We start from the raw sequence: 24,644 nt of genomic DNA on the forward strand, positions 1-24,644 counted from the left end.
CAAAAGACTTAATGCAGAACATGACATCCTTTGGCAACAATTACAGTTTACTATCACTATCCTCACTAATCTTCAGACTCGAAGACGAGTCTTATTATTATTATCACTATTCGATTGTCACATAAGTATGGAACATGAATATGGTGGATATCAAATAGAAATGTTAATAAATGCATTTAATTAAATGAAGAAATGTCTTTTTCAAGAATACATGGCAAAACATATTGTATTTTGATCAAACATAAAACATTGGTAATACATATTGTATTTTGATCAAACATAATACATTGGTAATACATATTGTATTGTGATCAAACATAAAACATTGGTAATACCAGTGGCGTAGCTAGCTATGTGCGGGTGGTGCGGGCCTCAAGTGGCATCAAACTAAGGACAATTTAAACTTTCTCAGTAAAAACTGCACAAACTCAGAGACTAGTCCATTTGAAATGTAAACGTTTATTTATATAGCTGCTTTGTTGATATCCTCTATTCTTTCTAAACTGAAATATTAACTAAAGACTAGCCTGAGTTGACAAGGTTTGTTGACATCTCTAATTAACGCACTTATAGACGTCCACGTTATTTTCTTCTAAGGAAAATACTAAACGGCAAAAAAAGTTTTCAGAAATTGTTACCATCCCCCCCCCACCCAAAAAAAAACAATTTAGCTTCCCCTGCAAACTCTTTTCTCCAGACCAAGTATTAGGCTACATCAGCATGAACATGGATTAAACGATAGATGGAGGTTATCACCAAGAACTGAATAGGAAGAGACCAGCAGAACATTCAGACAGCTGGGCGGAAATGTGTAAATGGCGGTATTCACAGCGATGGTCAAGATTGATTGAAACAAGGAGGAAAAAATGGAAACCCTACATAGAAAGACTCTTGGACATCATTTGTTTTGCTCTCCAATCAGAATCTGGCACTCTTGGGCATCACAAACAATTTGAAAAAGAATTGGAAGAACAAAAATGAAGACAATTTGTTAGAGTTAGTGATATTATTATCCTAGTGGACTCCACTCCTGAAGGAACATTGGGTTCGAACCAAACTTACAAAAATACATAAGAATTTATTGTAATTATGGGTGGTCATGGAAATAGATCATACAACAATTAAAACTAGCCTTATATTTTTCGGTTATTTTCGATTGTATACCTGACATCTAAAAGTTGGACCTAGCTTCCAACATTGACTGTAATGGATAACGACGAGTCTTTCTGGGCTTCATCGACATTAAGAATAAGCATGCCTGTGGAATCTCTGCGGTTATTTTAGAAAAACTACGTTCGTATGGCTCAGAAATAATGGACTGCGGATGTTAAGACTTTGATATTTGCTGTTCTCATGAAAGGTCAACACTAGGATGTCCAAAATTCTAAATCTGGCAGAATTTAAGCTGCTGAAGCTGAAGTCGATGTAGTTCTATTTTTTCGATATACTCTACCATTTCTAGAGGACCTCACTGAAGCCAGTATTACCTTTGCTGAAAGCATATGCTCAGACCTAGGGATTAGTGCAAAACCTCTTCGTATTGGCCACAAGAAAAAGATGCCTAGCGAAATAAATGAAGATTCTGTATTGACACTCAAGAAAGAGATACGGAGGGAAATTTATTCTCTGTTGTACCGGTCTGTTTAAGAGATTATCACAAAATTTGAACACCTTATGATGTGGCTGAAAAATTAGATTTTTTTTGGCCCCACACCAACTTTTGGATCCTCAGATTGAAACAAATCTTGACAGTGCTCCTAGCGAAATTTAAAAAAAAAAATAAAATTCGTCTGGAGCCAATGAGGCTTCAACGACTTATCAAAGTTTCTTCAGAAGTACCAAATGTTTCAAAACAAAAACCTGGTGAGATCGAGTTAAAAAAAAATCGCCTTTATAGCTCAGTCCAAAATATCGTGATCTTGATTCGCATATATGTGACGTTTGTGTATACATACACATAGAAGTTTGTTTAAAACTAAAGTTGATCAAGAATTTTTTGCAACTAACGATGACTAAATTACGACTGACTTAATTGGACATTGCATTTATTATACACGATTTTCCGGGGAAAAAATTAATTTCACCAGCAAATTAAACACTAAGAATTCATTGGAAGCATTTTTTGTCTTTGTTAGATTAATTTTTTGCGAATTAACAATAGTTATTTTCTGGGGGTGGGGAGTCTTTGTTTTGCTGTTATGTTGTTGTTTTTTTAGGGCATCATGAGGAGCTCCCGCACAGGGCATCAAATACCCTAGCTACGCCACTGGGTAATACATATTGTATTTTGATCAAACATAATACATTGGTAATACATATTGTATTTTGATCAAACATAATACATTGGTAATACATATTGTATTTTGATCAAACATAATACATTGGTAATACATATTGTATTTTGATCAAACATAATACATTGGTAATACATATTGTATTTTGATCAAACATAATACATTGGTAATACATAACATAGAGTCTCATTTTTATTACGTTCTTATAACATTGGCAAAAACTCTATGTCTCTATTATTTAGGCTTAAGAATGAAAATTATGATACTGTTGGGGGTCGCCGCATGGTTGGAAATAGTAGAAAGGGGTCGCTAAGCTAAAAAGGTTGAGAACCGCTGCTTTGCTTAAACAAAAACAATTAAAGCGTTGAGAGATCTATGCATCATTGCGATAGAAAATATTTCTGGCTAAAGCCCTGCTTAGCTTATAGATCATGGGCACATTTAGCTTAGACTGTGCAGCTGATGTAATATTAATCTTTCCGATAAAGACCTGCTTACTAAATGGAGTTATCTCATCCTGACTCCATGTCAAATCCAAATCAAGTTGTGAAAACAGGCATTTTAAAATATAGGTTTCATTGTTAGTCCTGGCTCTAATTTTATGTCAACTATATCTAGATACTATTTTTTAAAGGTAATTTATTACAAATATGTTTTCCTCTAATTCTAAATGTTAAGTAATTATTTATTGTAATAAGCTACGTAATGGGCTACGTTCACTGGAATGTTCATATTAATAATTCAAATTTTTCAGTTCATTTCGTTACCTATTTTTTTTTAAATCTTCAATTTAATCTTTAATTTAATATTCAGTTTAATCTTCAATTTAATCTTTAATTTAATCTTCAATTTAATCTTTAATTTAACATATTACAAGAACATGTGTTTAACATTACACAGTGAAGTCTATAAAATTCTGTTATGAAAGGTAAATAGAATGCTAATTACATTTACGGTACTTAGGCCTAGTTGTCATTTAAAGTGACCCCGCCGGCCCGTTTGAGTAGCCTACCGCCCACCGGGCATTAGTCCAGTTGCCCATTTAGCCAGTCCGCCCCTGTAATGGTATCAAACTAAATAATTACCAGTAATTAACTTTTTTTTTTGTGCGTGCAAATAATTAATTGTTTTCAACTTGATGATCCGAGAATGGGTGTGGGAGTAATAACGCGTTTAAAATGTTTGACCATGCAGAGTTTGATATAAGTTTTGTAATAACTTGCTAGGCCTGAACTCCTTTTGAATATAATTTTAAATAAAAATTAAATAAGAATATTTTAAAAAAATACAGTTTTATAGTTTTTCAATCCTGTAATCTTAATTAATTTAATTGTCCACAGTCTAAACCTTAGAGGTGTAGGTGGCCTATCTAGTGTGTAGGCCTACTGCCACGTGCCCTTCACCTTCAGTAGCCTATTAAAATGTTGATAGGTCTGTCTGCTATAGATAATTGACTGTCCAACAGGCTACTGTTGAAGCATATTGTTTAAAAAATCATTTTAAAATTATTAACAGTTACCAGTGATTGAACAACAAAGCTACTAACAAGTTACCGACATTCTAATTAATTAACAACCTAAGCTACCAATAGGGTAATATAAATGTCGCAATGAAACTCTCCAATTAGCCCAGTGTATAACGTAAACTTAAGTTTAATACCGTAGCCGTGTTAATATTTCACACACATTCACATACATAACCTCGTATCTATTTTGACTTTTGTCTAGAAAGTGTAATTGAAAGGAATAGTCATTGTAACATTGTAGCATTGTAACATTGTATAACATTGTAACATAAGCGTTTTTTTTTTTTTGTTTCTTCGTTTGTCTGATTCTTACCATAAAATCAATACAAGTTTTGTATGAAACCTCGACGTAAGCATTGCAGACATTTTAATGTGTTAGGATTTTCCACCCTTGTTCATTTTGTTAATGCCCCCCCCCCACACACACACAAGTTAATGAATGTGTTTCTTGCGGGATTTGGGGGGGGGGGCGGCGGGGGAAAGCACGAATAAAGTGTCATGCACCGAGCGCCAATAACTCTCGCTACGCCACTATCACACATTGTCATTGATATTTTTAAAAAAGGACAATCTATCTACATATATAATTCTCTTCTTCCCTCAACAGTTTTGACGAGAAGCAAAAAGTAAAGGAAAGATTACTCTCTTATTTCTGCGGATAGTCATCCCACGAAAAAAACAAGAGGGGAGGGTAAAGGGGGGGGGGGGAGAACACGTTTTCACAGCTCGCTACGGATGGCTGCGCGCTGGACTGTCAAACCCCGCCCCTCCCATCCACATTCATCCTGCGGGAGGTTTGGACTAGGAAGTAAACCATCGTTAACTCTGAAGGAACATCCGAAACATGTAAAACATTTTACAAACAAACATTTTACAAACACTAAATAGCAGCGCCGGACTTAACCATTGTGGGGCCCTATGCGAAACGGATTTCGCGGGGCCAAGTTTGGGTAGGGAAGCGGATAATAAGTGAAATTTAAGAGTTTGTATTAGAAAATAAATTCGTCTATGCATTTTATTCATTCTTTACTACGTACAGAATTACTTTACGAGCCTTGCGTGTAGCGAGGTTATACAGTATATGATAAGAATTCTGTTTCCTACAAAGTTTACGCTCAATAGCAAGAATTACCAAATGTTTCAATCTATCTACAAGAATTGTTGACCTCAAGTAATTCTTCATTAGTTTGAGGCGCGAGAAGCTTCTTTCACTAGATTCCGCAATTACGGGTATTGCATAATGCCGTTTTTTTTTAATCGCGAGTAGGATTGTCGTTTTCCATATTGAATGACACCCCAAATGACATTTTTTGTCTATATATTTCAGAAGATTTGTTTGAGTTTTCAAAAGATTTTAATAATTTCCAGAGATTTCCAGGACTTTCCGTATATTTTACAATTTCAGAAGATTTCCAAGAGCTCCTGGTAGGCCCCGGGAAATCTGTAATAAGTTATAAAAGTGCGGGGCCCACTGCGGGTATGCTACGCCGCCGGTCGACTAGTGGTTAATATTTGTAGAGGTACGCAGCTAGTGTTATGGCTCTTTTTAGTGAACTATAACTTAGAACTAGTTTGGTTTTAGGACAGAAACAGTTTGAGAGTGCAGAAGAGAAGCTGGTTATAGTGAACAGACAAGACATTAGGCCCCTGAATTGAATAAAACTTGTATTGAGACAGGAACAAACTTGAGTATTATCTATTTTCACTTGTAAAGCAGCTACTCGAAGTTTCGAATTGTTTACATAACAACAGCTGTTTGGTTCTGAAGCCCTAGATCTTGAACGAAGAGAAAGCGGTTCAAGGTTGTAAGAGCGGTAACTCTATAGATACAATTTTATATTCAAGATTTGAATAGTGAGATCATAGTCTGCGCCAACACATTGACGCTGTGTTCTAATCAAATCTACTGCATCGCCTTGTTATTGTTTACGACACATTATTGGTTGCGGTACGTACAAATAGACACCTTATAAATTAGATGTCGCCTACATGTCATTCTATTTGAATTCTATGTTTTGGTTGTTTCATTATGCATCAGTCCTTTGTATTTCTCAGAAACTGTCTCTTAATGATCAAGTTTTAGTAACTATTATGTTCTATTTTTTTTTTTTTTGGTTTATTCATTATGTTACATTAGCTCCTAATGTTATGAAATTTATATCCAGATTTTTTTTGTATTTTACAGATGGGAACTTTACAACAATCAAAGATAATTACTTTACAGCTGGAAAATCTAGAAAACGTCAGAAAGAAATTAGAGGTTCTTCAAGATTCCATTAAAAATGTTAAAATATAAATATTTATGTTTTTTTCTTTAGGAGACAAAGGAAACAAATCACACATTCAGTAAAAAGTCCGCCCTGGCTATGTCTTTCAATTTCTTTTTCCTTTCTGACTTTATCCTAGAGCAATAAGAATCTTTACAAGTCTTGACAAACCTTTACGAGTCTTGACAAACCTTTACGTCTTGACAAACCTTTATGAGTCTTGACAAACTTTACGAGTCTTGACAAACCTTTACGTCTTGACAAACCTTTATGAGTCTTGACAAACCTTTACGAGTAGACTAACGGGTCTAGAGATTATTAGGTTGTAAATTGTTTTGGAGGTGTTTTTTTTTAGTTTTTGAAGATTATGACAGACTAGTCCTAACCTCTGCACGGGGGATGGCGGCAGGCAGGTTTGAACCCGGGATCATCAAAGGTCAATCTAGAGCACATACCACACGGCCAGGCAGCCAGATTAGCCTTATTAACGTGATACAGGAGACAAAGACATATTACTGAATTTGAACCAAGTAGACAACATAGAAGATATAGTAGTACAAGAAAATGGAATTCAAAAACTATTAGCCAACACCAAACCAAATAAAGCTTCTGGACCTGATGGTATTCCAGCTAGATTACTCAAAGAACTAAGTAATGAGCTAGCCCCAGTGTTCAAAATACTCTTTCAGGCTTCACTTAACCAGGGCAGAGTACCAAAGGACTGGAAAGAAGCTAATGTCACCCCCCTATTTAAAAAAGGAGAAAAATCTGACCCAGGGAACTACAGACCAGTATCACTTACCAGCATCACATGTAAAATCCTAGAACACATAATATGTAGCAACATCATAAACCACTTAGACAAACATAATGTCCTCACACCATACCAACATGGCTTTAGGAAATATAGATCATGTGAAACACAACTAATAGGACTAATTGATGATTTTTCAAAAGGTTTAGATAATAGTGAACAAATAGATGCTATCTTACTAGATTTTTCTAAGGCTTTTGACAAAGTTCACCACCATAGTTTGCTTAAAAAATTAAAATATTTCGGCATTAATGGTCCACTGCATCAGTGGATTAAAGACTTTCTGATAGGGAGAGAACAAACTGTAATAATAAATGGCTCTAAATCAACACCGATAACAGTAAACTCAGGTGTACCTCAAGGTACAGTCTTGGGTCCACTACTATTTTTAATTTACATAAATGATTTACCAAATTGCATTAGTTCAGGAACAAAAGTCAGATTATTTGCAGACGATTGCATAATATATAGAACAATAAAAACAACACAAGACACAGATATTTTACAAAGAGAATTAGATGAATTACAGAAATGGGAATCAAATTGGAGCATGTCTTTCCACCCAGAAAAATGTCAGTTGTTAAGAGTAACAAAAAAACTAAAACAAATTAATTCCACTTATCTTATTCATGGCAAACCAGTATCACAGACTAAAAACGCAAAATACCTAGGTGTTATAATAAATGAAAAACTATCATGGAATCCACATATTGATGAAACTACAAAAAAATCAAACAAAGCATTAGGATTTATTAAAAGAAATTTCTATAAATCAAATAAGAACATAAAACTAAAATGTTACTTAACCCTGGTTAGGCCAATAATAGAATATGCATCCTCCGTTTGGGACCCCTCAACTCAAGAAAACATTAAGAAACTGGAACAGACACAAAATAGAGCAGTGAGATTCATAACAAACGAATATTCACATTTGACTAGAGTAACACCTTTAGTAAAATCACTAAATTTAGAAAGCCTTCAGGACAGAAGGCTCAAAAGTAAAGTAGCAATCATACATAAAACACTGAACCATAATCTTCAAATACAAAAACAAAATTTAATAAAATACTCTGAAAGACACAAAGATAAAGGCACATTCCTCGTCCCATATGCTAGGACAAATTTGTACAAATACTCCTTCTTCCCTAGTGCTATTAGAGCATGGAATGGGTTGCCTGAGCTAGCCAGGAAAACCAGTGACTTGGCAGAATTTAAGTCATTGGTTAATATGCATGACTAAATGCATGACGCGTAGGACGTAATCATCTTCTTTTTTGAAGTAACGTCTGTATTATATAAGATAAGATAAGATGATACTTAGCGTTCCTGAAGTTATTAAACATTGTCTTGCAGGTTGTCCACAATGCACAGTCATGGTTGGAAGAACCAGACGAATGTCAAACCTTAACATTGTCACAAATGAATCACTACTTGGGAGATGAAAGTTCTCGTTGTCTGCAGGCATGTGTGGATATAGCAAGTACGTAAGTTGTTTTTATTGTGTTGGATAGAAAGTACTTCAGTTGTTTTCATTGTGTTGGATAGAAAGTACTTCAGTTGTTTTTCATTGTGTTGGATAGAAAGTACCTAGGTTGTTTTCATTGTGTTGGATAGAAAGTACCTAGGTTGTTTTCATTGTGTTGGATAGAAAGTACCTAGGTTGTTTTCATTGTGTTGGATAGAAAGTACCTAGGTTGTTTTCATTGTGTTGGATAGAAAGTACCTAGGTTGTTTTCATTGTGCTGGATAGAAAGTACCTAGGTTGTTTTCATTGTGCTGGATAGAAAGTACCTAGGTTGTTTTCATTGTGATGGATAGAAAGTACCTAGGTTGTTTTCATTGTGTTGGATAGAAAGTACCTAGGTTGTTTTCATTGTGTTGGATAGAAAGTACCTAGGTTGTTTTCATTGTGTTGGATAGAAAGTACCTAGGTTGTTTTCATTGTGTTGGATAGAAAGTACCTAGGTTGTTTTCATTGTGTTGGATAGAAAGTACCTAGGTTGTTTTCATTGTGTTGGATAGAAAGTACCTAGGTTGTTTTCATTGTGTTGGATAGAAAGTACCTAGGTTGTTTTCATTGTGTTGGATAGAAAGTACCTAGGTTGTTTTCATTGTGTTGGATAGAAAGTACCTAGGTTGTTTTCATTGTGCTGGATAGAAAGTACCTAGGTTGTTTTCATTGTGATGGATAGAAAGTACCTAAGTTGTTTTCATTGTGATGGATAGAAAGTACCTAGGTTGTTTTCATTGTGTTGGATAGAAAGTACCTAGGTTGTTTTCATTGTGTTGGATAGAAAGTACCTAGGTTGTTTTCATTGTGTTGGATAGAAAGTACCTAGGTTGTTTTCATTGTGTTGGATAGAAAGTACCTAGGTTGTTTTCATTGTGTTGGATAGAAAGTACCTAGGTTGTTTTCATTGTGTTGGATAGAAAGTACCTAGGTTGTTTTCATTGTGTTGGATAGAAAGTACCTAGGTTGTTTTCATTGTGTTGGATAGAAAGTACCTAGGTTGTTTTCATTGTGCTGGATAGAAAGTACCTAGGTTGTTTTCATTGTGATGGATAGAAAGTACCTAAGTTGTTTTCATTGTGATGGATAGAAAGTACCTAGGTTGTTTTCATTGTGTTGGATAGAAAGTACCTAGGTTGTTTTCATTGTGTTGGATAGAAAGTACCTAGGTTGTTTTCATTGTGTTGGATAGAAAGTACCTAGGTTGTTTTCATTGTGTTGGATAGAAAGTACCTAGGTTGTTTTCATTGTGTTGGATAGATACATTTTTATTATTAAAAAAAATATACATTTCTTGTCAAATTAGAGCATGTGCAGGAGCGCACTGGGTGTCGGCCTGGGCTTTTCTCAACAATCAGTTCAATAACTTGCATACCATATGCTAGGCATCCAATGATAGGCATACCTGTCCTCAAAATCATTATGGTAAATTTGCGTAACGATAGCTGTACACATTGAAACAGTGAACTCTATATCTTTATAAGAAATATTATTATGCTGCTAAGTGTGTAGGCCCCAAAAAGGATAAAGTCTACTTTTAAAACTGTCTACAGATGTAAGCCCTTACATTTTTTTCGGTAAAGTTGTTAGATTAATGTAGTATATTACACTGTAAAGAGATTTCTTTTAAACACGACGCTCACGACGCTTTTATAAGAGAATATTATAAAACCTTTAACAATTTAATACATAATGGCATCCATGCGGCCCTTTCGGTGGCTCTACCGACCTATTTGGGTACCGGCCCACCGGGTATTTGCCCAAAAGCCTATCTAGCCAGCCCCCCTCTGAGTATGTGTACTGCTAGTTTCTTAAGCTACATAAACCATAATTGAATGTAAATCTTTCACAAATTTAGATGAGAGCAGTGAACTGAGTCACAGTATTATATCAGATGAAGCTGTTAGTTTAAGACTAGGAAGTTCCTTAACGTCCGAAATCTCACCTTTAAAAGGTAAATTAATTCGACCAATCCTGTACTCTCCATAATGACGTCATGTGTAGGCCTCCTGCACTATGTCTCTCTTTCCATAATGTCTATTATGTTCACTCAATATCTTTTCATTTTATCTATGCTATGATGGTCTTTTGTATCTTTTAATTATTGTATTTTAAAGAACCATCTTTAACAAAAATACATGCATGAATCTTACATGATCTCATTCTCAAAGCTTGATCATCCTAGCCAGGGCCGCTCCTAACAATTGCGGGGCCCTATGCGAAACTGATTGCGAGGGGTGGGAATAAGGATAATAAGTGAAAATTAAGATTTTGTATTAGAAAAAAAAATTACTTTGATTTTAATTTATTCCTTAATAAGAACAAAATTGCGATCTAATTAACTTTAATTTACGAACCGTGCAACCTATGGCATATTTATATGCCAGTGGCTTTAAAAGTAAAGAAAGAAAAAGCTTAGGAGACCAGTAATACCTTCAAGCCCAGTGCTATTTTTGCATACACTGATGGGTCGGCATCAATAGATTCTGGAAGAGCAGGCTATGGAGCCTACATCGACTTTCTTGGCTCTTACAAAGTCAAAATCTTTGGACCATGTGGTAGTGTTTGCAGTTTTGATGCGGAGACCATGGCAGTCTGTGAAGCCTTAAAAGTCATTGACTCTCAACTCGGCGAGTGACATTTAAGGGCTACACAGATTGTTGTGGTCACTGACTCAAAATCTGTACTACAGACTTTGCATAGCCCCGGACCATGACCCCCAAATATCAACACTGTCATCATGGCTTCACATAACATTAAACAACGCTATGGCACCCCTGTAATAATGCAGTGGGTACCGAGTCACATAGGTGTGACTGGCAACACAATTGCAGACTCTTTGGCCCACCAGGGAGGGCGAATTCCACCCACTGAACAGGCTGTAAGCTTTCATCAAGCCCTGGCTATAATACAAGAAATACAGAAATGGAGGGGTGGTTTGGGTGCTGTGACGGGGCCCGGGGGGCCTTTGGGGTCTGGGAGCGCATGAGGCGCCCTGACCGCACTTCCCCGTGGTGGAGGCTGTCCAGGTCTGAGCAGGCTATTGTGGCACAGTGCAGGATAGGCCACTGTCCTGTTGGCTCATATTTCTCGCGGCTATGGCCAAATTTTGATTCACGGTGCCCCCGCTGCGGGGAAGAAGAGGAAACCGTGCCTCATATTCTGTTTGACTGCGCCAGACTTGCTGATCTCCGTCTCGACAGGTCTGGGAAACCCAGAGTTCTCGACCTGTATGGCGACATTTATGCACAACGAAAGACAGCAGGGTTTCTGTCCAGGGCTTTTGCAAGAGAGGATTTGAGCCTCTCAAGCCCTCACTCTAATGGAGTTTGATGATGATGGTAAGCAATTAAACATAAACAATTAATTAACACAGACTTCATGTTGACATTAAAAAACGATCACTTTATTACGTCACATCCATTCAAATACTTTTCACAAAAACTTTCACAACAAATTATGACGCAATATAAACATATTAGCACAACTAGCATACTTAGTAGACGCTGTTTTAAAATGCCTCAACTTGTAACAAGGCAAAGAAATGCTCAAGCTAGGTGACCTCTTCTACCATGTCAGAACTAAATCTAGGGCTAGGGCTAAATGGGAGTCGGTAATGTAGAAGTAGACTCGTTTCCCTCGAGTGGTGTCTTGATAACAAGTTCGGATTCTAAAATTGATGCTGATACTCTGACACGCATAAATCAGCATTTGGAGAGTTTGCAAAAGGGATTGAAAAACTATTCTCCTGATTGAAACAAAATTATTTTAAAACAACATCCATGCCAGGAAGTTTGTTTTATGGGGAAGAAGAGCAACTGTTGGAATTGGCTTCAGAAGGACATCATTCTGTTTTCAAAAGCAACATATGTATCTGGTTTGAACATAAAACAGTGATGAAATACATCTTGCCTTTTCTAACTTCATATTAATTATTATAGCTTTTATATAGCGCTACTTTCATGCGTATAGCATGCTCAGAGCGCTTTTGGTCCAATCTCATTTGTGGACCAGTTGGGGGGTGGGGTGAGGGGGTATCTAGGAGTTGGTTTTCCGTGCTGCCTTTAGGCGCTCAGTAAACACAACTCTGCCCGAGTCGGGTGTCGAACCTCGAGCCTCCTTCTAGGTAGCCAAGCAAAGCCAAGTTCAAGCGCACTTAGCCTCTCGACCACGCTTGATTTTTGTTCAGCTATTAGACATGGAACAACATCTCACATGAAAAATTACAACCAGGCAACCAAATTAGGATGATCTGTCATATTAGCCCAAAACAATGTCATCCTTCTCGTTGATACTGATACATGTTATTTATAATTACAACTTTTATTTACATTTTATTCTGAACAATTTTATTTTTTCGATATTATTTTGTTATGTATGTACCAAAAAAGTTACTCGCGAGAATTACAAAACTTTTAGAATGGGTTAACATTTGTCAAACGATTGGGAAACATTAGTCAATGTTTTATAGTATATGACCACAAAAGAGAGCAATGCCTAATGTGAAGAACTATTCATTATACGAAAATAAACTAAACTTTATTCACAAATGTGTAGATAAGTTTTCAAAAACTTTTTTTTTTATTTGTTTGACAGTTCCTGATAAAACGGAACAATCATTCTCGACCAACGAACCAGCAAGTGACAAGTGTAATTCAACAGTAGATGAAAAATATGAAGCTTTAACAAGGTTAACAGAATCACTTGCAAAGAACATCAAAATTTTGCAAAAGAAAAGTAAAAATCAGGACAAACTAATACAAGAAATGGTTCAAAAGCAGACAACCGCTGAAGTCAAGACAAATTCGAGATTAGAATCATTTCTGACTGAGCTATATGAAGCTAGTGAATTTATAAAGTTTAGTACTGATTATTTATCAGAGAAAATAAACGAATCAAAAGAGAGCATCGAAACTATTGTGAACAAACAAGAAGAGCTTGAGAAAAATTATAAATTACAAATTGATATTCTAACAAAACAAATACAGGAACTTAATGACCGTCTATCTAGATCTAGATCTAAAATTATATTTGATCCAGTGGATGAAAATCTGAGCTTTGTCAAACTGTCTGACAAAGTAATTAAAGAAGAAACAGTTGTTATTAAAGAGGAAGTACAAAATGTTCCTAACAAAACAGCAGACGACATTAAAATAAAATTAGGTCAAGATACTGAGAATGCTTCATCACTAAAATTGGAGAATCAATTTTTACGAACCAAAACAATTGAATTAGAGCAAGCTGTCCATAATTTGTCAACATGCACAGAACAGCTAAAGAAAGACATCGTTGATACGTCAAGAAATTTATCTCACACAAAAGTTGTCAATGATTCTAGCATGCAGGGAATACGAAAGGCTGTTACAAATATGTATAGACAAGTAAGTCTGTTCTTTTTCTTTGCTCTACAAATAATTATTAATTTTCAATGCACGTGTCTTTTTAGTGAACATTTTAAAAGATTTATATGAGCAGTGACTAAATTCAATGTTTTAACTTTTGCATACATCTACTAAAAATCGGTGTTGGGTCTTAAAAATGTAATTTTTATCCTGACTGGCATAGAGGAAAAAAGCTGGCAGCAAATGGCTTTTCTAAGACACGGCTTGAAAATGTTTTAAGAACACACATTTGAGATGTAAAGAAAATCTGACATCCAAGACAGGCTCAGACAGTGTAATAAGATTTTAGTGATTCGTCTGCGTTAGATATGACAGGACTTTCATTGTCACGTGAAATGCATCACGCTTTCGATAGGAGACAATGTCATTATTCTGTGTATCCTACAAGTACCGTATATAAGAATTACGTGAATTTCAAGGCAAGTTGTTAGAAGTGTACATGCTTGTAAAAAGAAGTCCATACGACAAAACGTGCTACAAATGTCCTCCTCTAACATCAGCACACAAAGAAACGCTACACTTCATATGTCCTCTGCAACTTGCTGCTGTAGATGTTTTGACGCTTGATGTTTGCGTTCATTTGCTTGCATATAAGCCTTGCCTTTTATCTTGCCTTTTATCTTGCCTTTTATCTTGCCTTTTAAAGACATCATTGGAAAAACATTTTGGGGAGTTGAACCGGGCAATGGAGGTGTCACAATCCTATAAAGAGCAACAACCCGACCCTATCTCTTCCATACTATCATGACAGGTTTGGTACGTTGCAAGGTTCTGTAGGAAGTAGCCTTCTTTAAAGTCTTTAATAGTCCACTTGCTTCACAAATTCATCAAATATGAACCAGCATATGTCGGTTCTCACAATTTCTTCAATGATCGGAGAACGAGAGTACAAAACTTCAAACATGAGAGAGAGAGCCACTGCCATACCAGGATCCAACCAGGCAGCTCCCGCTATAGTGCCAGACTTTAAATGACGCAGAATCAATTATATAGTTTGAATTTGGAAAGTAAATGAAGTAATCCGTATTTTTGGAAGTAGAACTTGTGAGCGCGTTACGAGAGTGGAAGTAATAGAGTTGTTCTATTGAAACAGTAAGTAATAACAAGTCAAAGGTTCGTATTCTTTCGACCATCGCATGTGGACACATCAGTGATGAGTGGTGGTGAAGGAGTCAGTCCGCTAGGGCTATTAAAATACATATTAGATTATTAGATTGGACTACACTTACGGAATTCTGTAATTAAAAAAAAAAGTCAATGAAATGTTTTCTATCTTGAGGTTGCTCGATGTTCAAAATTTGTAGACTTCATGGAAACCGTATTGAATGCCCCAGGTCAGTGTCTTTATGGTCTTATGGACACATCTCACAAATAGAGTTTCGTCTTTTTAAAAATATCTATTCATCAATAATGTGTTGTTTATTTTATGTTTTCTTTCACTCCGTTCTTTGTTTGTTCCTTGTTCGTTCTTTGTTTGTTCCTTGTTCGTTCTTTGTTTGTTCCGTGTTCGTTCTTTGTTTGATTCTTGTTCGTTCTTTGTTTGTTCCTTCTTCGTTCTTTGTTTGCTTCTTGTTCGTTCTCTGTTTGTTCCTTATGGACACATCTCACAAATAGAGTTTCGTCTTTTTAAAAATATCTATTCATCAATAATGTGTTGTTTATTTTATGTTTTCTTTCACTCCGTTCTTTGTTTGTTCCTTGTTCGTTCTTTGTTTGATTCTTGTTCGTTCTTTGTTTGTTCCTTGTTCGTTCTTTGTTTGATTCTTGTTCGTTCTTTGTTTGTTCCTTCTTCGTTCTTTGTTTGCTTCTTGTTCGTTCTCTGTTTGTTCCTTGTTCGTTCTTGGTTTGTTCTTTGTTTGTTCCTTGTTCTTTCTTTGTTTGTTCCTTGTTCGTTTCTTACTTGTTCTTTATTTGTCCATTGTTTGTTCCTTGTTCATTCTTTGGTTGTTCCTTGTTCGTTTCTTGTTTGTTCCTTGTTCTTTGTTTGGTTGTTCTTTGTTTGTTCCTTGTTCGTTTCTTTGTTTGTTCCTTGTTCGTTTCTTTGTTTGTTCCTTGTTCGTTTCTTTGTTTGTTCCTTGTTCGTTTCTTGTTTGTTCTTTGTTTGTTCCTTGTTCTTTCTTTGTTTGTTCCTTGTTCGTTTCATATTTTTTCTTTGTTTGTTCCTTGTTCTTTCTTTGTTTGTTCCTTGTTCGGTTCATATTTGTTCTTTGTTTGTTCCTTGTTCTTTCTTTGTTTGTTCCTTGTTCGTTCTTTGTTTGTTCCTTGTTTGCGAAGAATAACTGCTTCGTTTCACATTTTACTCTATTTGATAAAAAAACAACTTGTGATGTATTGAAATTCTTTAAAAAAAAATAGAAATATATCTACGTGGATGTAAGCTAAAGAAAAAAGTGCATGCTTATTACAGCGCATTATACTCGCTTGGTTTCCCATAACACCAATAACACAAATGTAATACAGATAGTCTCAAACCTGAAAACTAAAACGCATACACAATAACAAACAAATACAAAATAGAAACAAAGGACATAGTGCAGCGAGGGTGAGTGTTTCAAACATTTATTTCTAGCAAATGTTTTACTTTCTTCAACGTGTATATCAACTCACCCTGTCTGTCTGTCTAGTACACATTTTGAACACGTGATTTCTCTCACTTTCCAGTCTCAGATCCAGTTGAAGCTTTGCACAAATATTGATGGTTCCTAACAAAACATGAATAAATAAACAAATAGAATAAATCAGTTCTCGAAATAATTAGTGGCAATTAGTTAATTTTGTTTGATATCGAAAAAGGAAATACATATTGCAGTATTGAGACATACGGCTGAAAAAGGTGGACTTATTCTCCTAAGATAAGCTTTGGCTTTTTAAAGTATTTTTTGTATTTTGCTTGTTGTTTAATGTACTTTAGGTTTTTCTTTCTTTGTTATGTAGTGAATTTTAATGTGTTTACCAACATTTATTTTACAAAGTTTATATCAACTCACTCTGTCTGTCTGGTAAAATGTTTATCTCGAATCAAGTGGATATTTTGCACTTATTTCTTCTACCTGACAAAACAAGAATAAATAAGGTTACAAAGACAGTTTGGCCCCCGAAGTGGTCCACCCAGGCAGGTACAAAGGCAGGGTTCAATATTATCAGTTCTATCAAAGACAAATGACAGAAAATAAAGGAGAAAAAAAGGTTAACAGATCTTGTGTGATGCCCCAGCGGTCCAGCAGACCAAAGGATAGGTGAAAGTGAATGTGAAGTTAGATGTGAACCTGGCCTAACTGATGTCTTATAATGAATATCTAATTGTTTTGTAAAGGGCCAATCTCTTATTCCTCAAGAATAAAACATTTCCGTAAAAAAAAAATCCCCATAAAAATTGTTTGTTTTTTTGGTTAGGTGTTTTATTGCCGTGTGGCAGCATTGCAGTTCACGAGATAATATGAATAACTACTTATTAATTGTTGTTTTAAATTATGTCTGACTTATATACATACTAAATAGATTTTTTCTCTTAAAAAAAAAAAGTAAACTATATTTTTGTGTGTAAATATAGTACTTAGTATAACAGAACTTACAAACAATACAAATATATTTAAAAAATGGACAAAAAATCTACAACCATTTGCATAAATGTATTGCAAATATATTAAGGATTGATCTCCTCTAATAAAGAGCCTCAAATGTTTGTTACTATTAATAGTGAATAGTTGTAAAAGTGGTGTATTTTTATGAAAAAACTGCTTGCATAAGTGATTTACAAAATTAGACTTTTCGCTTTTAGAAAAGAAAAAAGTATCCGTTGCATCAGAACTATGAATGGACTAAAATATTATGATGTCATTTCTAGTTAACGAGATCTAAACGGGACGGACGGACAGACATTTCAATCAAAATTAATAGCGTCTTTTCCCCTTTCGGGGCCGCTAAAAAACAACAATTAGTTATTTAAGTATTGGTAATTAATTATTAATTTTTGTATCGAACAAGGGAAAGAAATTGTACTTGAATGAAGTGGTGGTATAAGTTGAATTAGTCTCCTTGAATAGGCTTGAGCAGTTTTTTAATGTATTAAAAAGCAATCGCGGTAACATTAACAAGAATACCCTCTTCTCCACTCCCCCCAATTTTATTCTCAAGTGGTCCGGACTATTGATAGCATTCTAGCGCATTTTTGAAAGTTAAAAGCATGAAATTGCGCTAAACTAAAACAACACATATTTCTAATCGCACAGATTTATTGTTGGTCTAGACAAATTACAAATTTAATGACAAATTTTTTAATTACAAATTAAATGACATGTCTGATGCAAAATAATTGATACAATTACACTTACTTGTTTTTTTTTTTTGTTGTTGTTTTTTTCTAAATATTAAAAAAAATGTTTTTCTTGTTTTCATTTCTCTTCTCAAGTCAATGCTGCGATGTCACTTTCTCTCCCACAGAGTCTAGCCCAGAGACTACCAACATGCCTGAAGGTTTTTGTTTAGCAATTAAGGCAGTCCTTGTTACCAATGTCAAGAAAGATGAGGTCTTCAAAATGTTCAATCATCCCATTAACTTGGCCTCGTTACCGCGACACTACAACCTTCAGACAGGTATCTACACGGCCCCAAGCGAGGGCGTCTATCTCTTCAGCCTGACGGTGGAGAACTTAATGGACATGGAGATTCAGCTCGCTGTGATCTCCAAGTGCCAAGGCAGCCATGAAAGCCTTCACTCCGTCACTCGGTGTTGCTACAAAGATTTGACCGCGTGCTCTGTTTTTCCGCTACTGTTGAGGAAAGATGAACAAGTGTATGTCAAACCAGTGGAAAACTATCCCATAGTGAAGCTGGGTACCAACTCAACATTCTCATGCATACGTATTTAAAACCCAATTGCTTCTATTGCAGTACAGTATAGATTATTTATTAATGTTTTTAAGAATTTTGAAATGAATAGGCCCGTAGACCACCCGGGAAAATGAGTCTTTTTGAAGCTTATTTATATTTTAATGGTATTAAAAGTTTATATATTTTTAAAACTATACATATCGTGTTTTTTTTTTAATTTATTTATTAGTGTAAGGTCTAATATTTTTTAATATTTTGTTTTCAAAATGTTTAATTTAAATATTTTTTTTTATTCGGGGATATCCCTCTTTGATTAAGGTATGGGGAGAATTTTTCAAACCGTAAATAGGAGCTTTGGGGTTAAAATCTGTCGAAAACTACAGTCTTCTTTCGTTAAATGGGCCGCTTGGAATCAGAGGCGTAAGTGTGGAGGGGAGGAGGAGCCAGAGGGGGGGGGTGCATCATGACCCTGTCGCCACACGCCGAGGAGCAAAAAAAAAGGGTTTTGAAAACTAATACGATTTGTAAACATATTCTTTTTCTAACAAAATCGAGTTTTGGAAAATATAATTTCATTGAATAAACATTTTCACGTGATTTGTTTCGTTTCTTGATCTGATTTATAAATTACCATTTTATTGTCTATGTAAATTACCCATAGACATTTTATGTCTATGAAATTACCGCTATGTTGTTTTCCACTTGCTTTATTGCCAGTGTGATCACAGTGCTGGATACAATGCTCTGTGTTATCACAATGTGTCAATGTGCATCAAATAAAGAATCGAGCTTTCAGTGAAAACATTTCACTATTAACCAATCAGATTCTAGATTGTCATTCAGTGAACAGTGCATGAGTAAAACAAGCCCTGATCGATGAAGAAGAAGATCCGGAGACCTACAGATTTGAAATTGTACTTGGGATTGTTGAGGTCGATGGCAAAATATATATATATATATAATATGTGTATACACGCAATACATTTTCATTACATCCAGTACGTCCTTTAAAAGTCGGGATGGTCACGCTTTGCGGCCAATGTCCCACTTTTGATCGAAAACGTTGATCAATGTCACACTTTAATTAGAAAATCTTTCCCAGCTTTGATTAATAACTTTAAAGTGCCCCCTCTTCCGGCATTTCCTTCTTGATTCTTATTTCATGTTCGACTCTTTGCAAGCTCCTGTGTGTTAGTGGGGCTTCTACCTTGCAGCATCCAATGGTGCTTCTACCTTGCAGCATCCAGTGATACTTCTACCTTGCAGCATCCAGTGATACTTCTACCTTGCAGCATCCAGTGGTACGTCTACCTTGCAGCATCCAGTGATACTTCTACCATACAGCATCCAGTGATACTTCTACCTTACAGCATCCAGTGATACTTCTACCTTACAGCATCCAGTGGAGCTTCTACCTTACAGCATCCAGTGATACTTCTACCTTACAGCATCCAGTGATACTTCTACCTTACAGCATCCAGTGATACTTCTACCTTACAGCATCCAGTGATACTTCTACCTTACAGCATCCAGTGGAGCTTCTACCTTGCAGCATCCAGTGGAGCTTCTACCTTGCAGCATCCAGTGGAGCTTCTACCTTGCAGCATCCAGTGATACTTCTACCTTGCAGCATCCAGTGATACTTCTACCTTGCAGCATCCAGTGGTACGTCTACCTTGCAGCATCCAGTGATACTTCTACCATACAGCATCCAGTGATACTTCTACCTTACAGCATCCAGTGATACTTCTACCTTACAGCATCCAGTGGAGCTTCTACCTTGCAGCATCCAGTGGAGCTTCTACCTTGCAGCATCCAGTGATACTTCTATCTTGCAGCATCCAGTGATACTTCTACCTTGCAGCATCCAGTGGAGCTTCTACCTTGCAGCATCCAGTGATACTTCTACCTTGCAGCATCCAGTGATACTTCTACCTTGCAGCATCCAGTGGAGCTTCTACCTTGCAGCATCCAGTGATACTTCTACCTTACAGCATCCAGTGGAGCTTCTACCTTGCAGCATCCAGTGATACTTCTACCTTACAGCATCCAGTGGAGCTTCTACCTTACAGCATCCAGTGATACTTCTACCTTACAGCATCCAGTGGGGCTTCTACCTTGCAGCATCCAGTAGTGCTTCTGCCTTGCAGCATCCAGTGGGGCTTCTACCTTACAGCCTCCAGTGGGGCTTCTACCTTGCAGCATCCAGTGGTACTTCTACCTTGCAGCATCCAGTGGAGCTTCTACCTTACAGCATCCAGTGGGGCTTCTACCTTACAGCATCCAGTGGTGCTTCTACCTTGCAGCATCCAGTGGTGCTTCTACCTTACAGCATCCAGTGGTGCTTCTACCTTGCAGCATCCAGTGATACTTCTACCTTGCAGCATCCAGTGATACTTCTACCTTACAGCATCCAGTGGTGCTTCTACCTTGCAGCATCCAGTGATACTTCTACCTTGCAGCATCCAGTGATACTTCTACCTTGCAGCATCCAGTGGAGCTTCTACCTTGCAGCATCCAGTGATACTTCTACCTTACAGCATCTAGTGATACTTCTACCTTGCAGCATCCAGTGATACTTCTACCTTATAGCATCCAGTGATACTTCTACCTTGCAGCATCCAGTGATACTTCTACCTTACAGCATCCAGAGATACTTCTACCTTACAGCATCCAGTGATACTTCTACCTTGCAGCATCCAGTGATACTTCTACCTTATAGCATCCAGTGATACTTCTACCTTGCAGCATCCAGTGATACTTCTACCTTACAGCATCAAGTGATACTTCTATCTTGCAGCATCCAGTGATACTTCTACCTTATAGCATCCAGTGATACTTCTATCTTGCAGCATCCAGTGATGCTTCTACCTTACAGCATCCAGTGATACTTCTACCTTACAGCATCAAGTGATACTTCTGCCTTGCCGCATCCAGTAGTGCTTCTACCTTGCAGCATCTAGTGGTGCTTCTACCTTACAGCATCCAGTTATACTTCTACCTTACAGCATCCAGTGATACTTCTACCTTGCAGCATCCAGTGGAGCTTCTACCTTGCAGTATCCTTTGATACTTCTACCTTGCAGCATCCAGTGGAGCTTCTAACTTACAGCATCCAGTGGTGCTTCTACCTTACAGCATCCAGTGATACTTCTACCTTGCAGCATCCAGTGGAGCTTCTACCTTGCAGCATCCAGTGATACTTCTACCTTGCAGCATCCAGTGGAGCTTCTACCTTACAGCATCCAGTGATACTTCTACCTTGCAGCATCCAGTGGAGCTTCTAACTTACAGCATCCAGTGATACTTCTACCTTACAGCATCCAGTGATACTTCTACCTTACAGCATCCAGTGGAGCTTCTACCTTGCAGCATCCAGTGGAGCTTCTACCTTACAGCATCCAGTGATACTTCTACCTTGCAGCATCCAGTGATACTTCTACCTTGCAGCATCCAGTGGAGCTTCTAACTTACAGCATCCAGTGGTGCTTCTACCTTACAGCATCCAGTGATACTTCTACCTTGCAGCATCCAGTGGAGCTTCTAACTTGCAGCATCCAGTGGTGCTTCTACCTTGCAGCATCCAGTGGAGCTTCTAACTTACAGCATCCAGTGATACTTCTACCTTACAGCATCCAGTGATACTTCTACCTTACAGCATCCAGTGGAGCTTCTACCTTACAGCATCCAGTGATACTTCTACCTTGCAGCATCCAGTGGTGCTTCTACCTTACAGCATCCAGTGATACTTCTACCTTGCAGCATCCAGTGATACTTCTACCTTGCAGCATCCAGTGGAGCTTCTAACTTACAGCATCCAGTGGTGCTTCTACCTTACAGCATCCAGTGATACTTCTACCTTGCAGCATCCAGTGGAGCTTCTAACTTGCAGCATCCAGTGGTGCTTCTACCTTGCAGCATCCAGTGGAGCTTCTAACTTACAGCATCCAGTGATACTTCTACCTTACAGCATCCAGTGATACTTCTACCTTACAGCATCCAGTGGAGCTTCTACCTTGCAGCATCCAGTGGAGCTTCTAACTTACAGCATCCAGTGATACTTCTACCTTACAGCATCCAGTGATACTTCTACCTTGCAGCATCCCGTGGAGCTTCTAACTTACAGCATCCAGTGATACTTCTACCTTACAGCATCCAGTGATACTTCTACCTTGCAGCATCCAGTGGAGCTTCTAACTTACAGCATCCAGTGATACTTCTACCTTACAGCATCCAGTGATACTTCTACCTTGCAGCATCCAGTGGAGCTTCTAACTTACAGCATCCAGTGATACTTCTACCTTACAGCATCCAGTGATACTTCTACCTTGCAGCATCCAGTGGAGCTTCTAACTTACAGCATCCAGTGATACTTCTACCTTGCAGCATCCAGTGGAGCTTCTAACTTACAGCATCCAGTGGTGCTTCTACCTTACAGCATCCAGTGGAGCTTCTACCTTGCAGCATCCAGTGGAGCTTCTAACTTACAGCATCCATTAGTGCTTCTACCTTGCAGCATCCAGTGGAGCTTCTAACTTACAGCATCCAGTGATACTTCTACCTTGCAGCATTCTATCTTCTCAGAAACTCACTTCTGCAAGTTTCCTGTCAACTCTTGACGTGCTTTCGTTCCGCGTGTTTCTTAATGTTTTTATTCATCAATTCCAGCTGACTTTTTTCCTTGGCTTATCTTTCCCTTCTGTTTAAGTCGATGACAAGGTAAAACAATGTCATAGACAAAGACAACATCATAGGGACCTACAGGAAGAGTACCCGTTTAGAAAGAAGCCAAAATTAAGGAATCAACCACCGCCATGTAGATCAATGTTTTCTGACACATTTATGGTAAACATCAAACTATTGAAGATCGCCATTGGCAAGATTCTAGTAAGTTCCGACTAAGAAGTTCAACATTAAAAATGTAATGAAAAAGTTCAAATAATCGCAAGACAAGTTACTTTTGCCTAACATACTGTTTTCCTTAATAACAGTTTTCGATCAATGAACTGTCTTTGGAAATTGTTTACAAAATGTATGACTCGAAATACACATTTGCAAAAAAAAAAACATCAATAGTAGCAATAGTAGTGACAGTGGAGTAGTGACAATAGCAAACTTTGTCGAAAATTATGCTGTGTATCTTAGAGAAAAGATCTAATCAGTAGGGCAGTGGCGCAGCTAGCCATGTGCGGGTGGTACGGGCCGCACGGAGCATCAAGTTATGAGGGGCATCAAACTGAGCACAACATTTCTCAGTAGAAACTGCACACATTGTACATACATGAAAAAACACTAACTACTGTATTTTTTTATAATTTCTATAGTTTACCACTCTGTTAATATTATTGGCGCTGCTTAAGATTGATAAGTTTGAATGACGCTCATAGCGGTAGCTCAGATGGAGAAATAGTCTTCTCTGGTTAAAATGGTTGATGGCAGGGATCAAAGGGTCTTAAAGGTACAAATCTGATAATTAAAACAATCTTGGATATCATTCCTTTTCTCTCAAAGCAGAACCTGGCCTTCAATGGGCATCACGAACGAGTTGAAGAAGAATTGTAAAGACAAAATCGCTTAAGTAGGCGGGTTGTTAGTTGCCATGCAGATTTAATTTTCTCATCTATTTTGATTCTTTGCCCCTGAATTAACTGAAATAAACGACGGGTAAGTCTACCTTCAAGAACAATGATCGTCATTTCGAGACTGCACACTTAAATGGAAAACATTAAAAAATATCAGCGAAAGTATGTGCTCTGATCTGAGGATTAGTGAAGAATATCAAAGAATATCAAAGAATATCAAAGAATATCAAAGACGAATTGATAAAAATAAAAAAGAATCCAAGCGAAAAAGGTGGAGATTTTGTATAAACACATAAGAGCGAGCTACGGATTGAGGTTTATTCTTCCTTGGACGTGATAGTTCAAGAAATATTAGGCCACCACGTGAATTAATCTCTCCAAAATAAAAAAAATAAAAAAGTGTTCCGCTTGTTAGTCAGA

The 24,644-nt window shown here is 37.1% G+C and overlaps 1 protein-coding gene across 7 annotated transcripts; it reads left to right on the forward strand.

Moving 5' to 3' along the window:
- Nucleotides 1–2,550: 2,550 nt before the first annotated feature.
- Nucleotides 2,551–19,239, forward strand: LOC106063462 (uncharacterized). 7 transcript variants are annotated; one of them, XM_056039242.1, is made up of 8 exons: nucleotides 2,555–2,928; nucleotides 5,572–5,767; nucleotides 6,005–6,103; nucleotides 8,254–8,380; nucleotides 10,269–10,364; nucleotides 13,007–13,791; nucleotides 15,092–15,146; nucleotides 18,253–19,239. In XM_056039242.1, exons 3-8 carry the CDS (start codon nucleotides 6,005–6,007, stop codon nucleotides 18,678–18,680), a joined length of 1,590 nt encoding a protein of 529 aa, XP_055895217.1. In that variant the 5' UTR covers nucleotides 2,555–2,928; nucleotides 5,572–5,767; the 3' UTR covers nucleotides 18,681–19,239. The 7 variants fall into 7 exon arrangements, with proteins under 7 accessions (XP_055895218.1, XP_055895215.1, XP_055895216.1 ...); XM_056039240.1 differs by lacking the exon at nucleotides 5,572–5,767 and having other exon boundaries at nucleotides 2,552–2,928; XM_056039241.1 differs by lacking the exon at nucleotides 5,572–5,767 and having other exon boundaries at nucleotides 2,552–2,928; nucleotides 6,005–6,079.
- The last annotated feature ends 5,405 nt before the right edge of the window (nucleotides 19,240–24,644 follow it).

This window comes from Biomphalaria glabrata, chromosome 8 (genome assembly GCF_947242115.1).
Source record: "Biomphalaria glabrata chromosome 8, xgBioGlab47.1, whole genome shotgun sequence".
NCBI classification, from domain to species: Eukaryota; Metazoa; Mollusca; class Gastropoda; family Planorbidae; genus Biomphalaria; species Biomphalaria glabrata.

Coding starts and splice junctions, on each gene's coding strand:
- LOC106063462 (XM_056039240.1), top strand. CDS start 2,896: ATGTCAACTATATCTAGATACTATTTTTTAAAG. Junction 8,381..10,268: donor GGCATGTGTGGATATAGCAA/GTACGTAAGTTG, acceptor TCACAAATTTAG/ATGAGAGCAGTGAACTGAGT. Junction 13,792..15,091: donor TTACAAATATGTATAGACAA/GTAAGTCTGTTC, acceptor TTCTATCTTGAG/GTTGCTCGATGTTCAAAATT.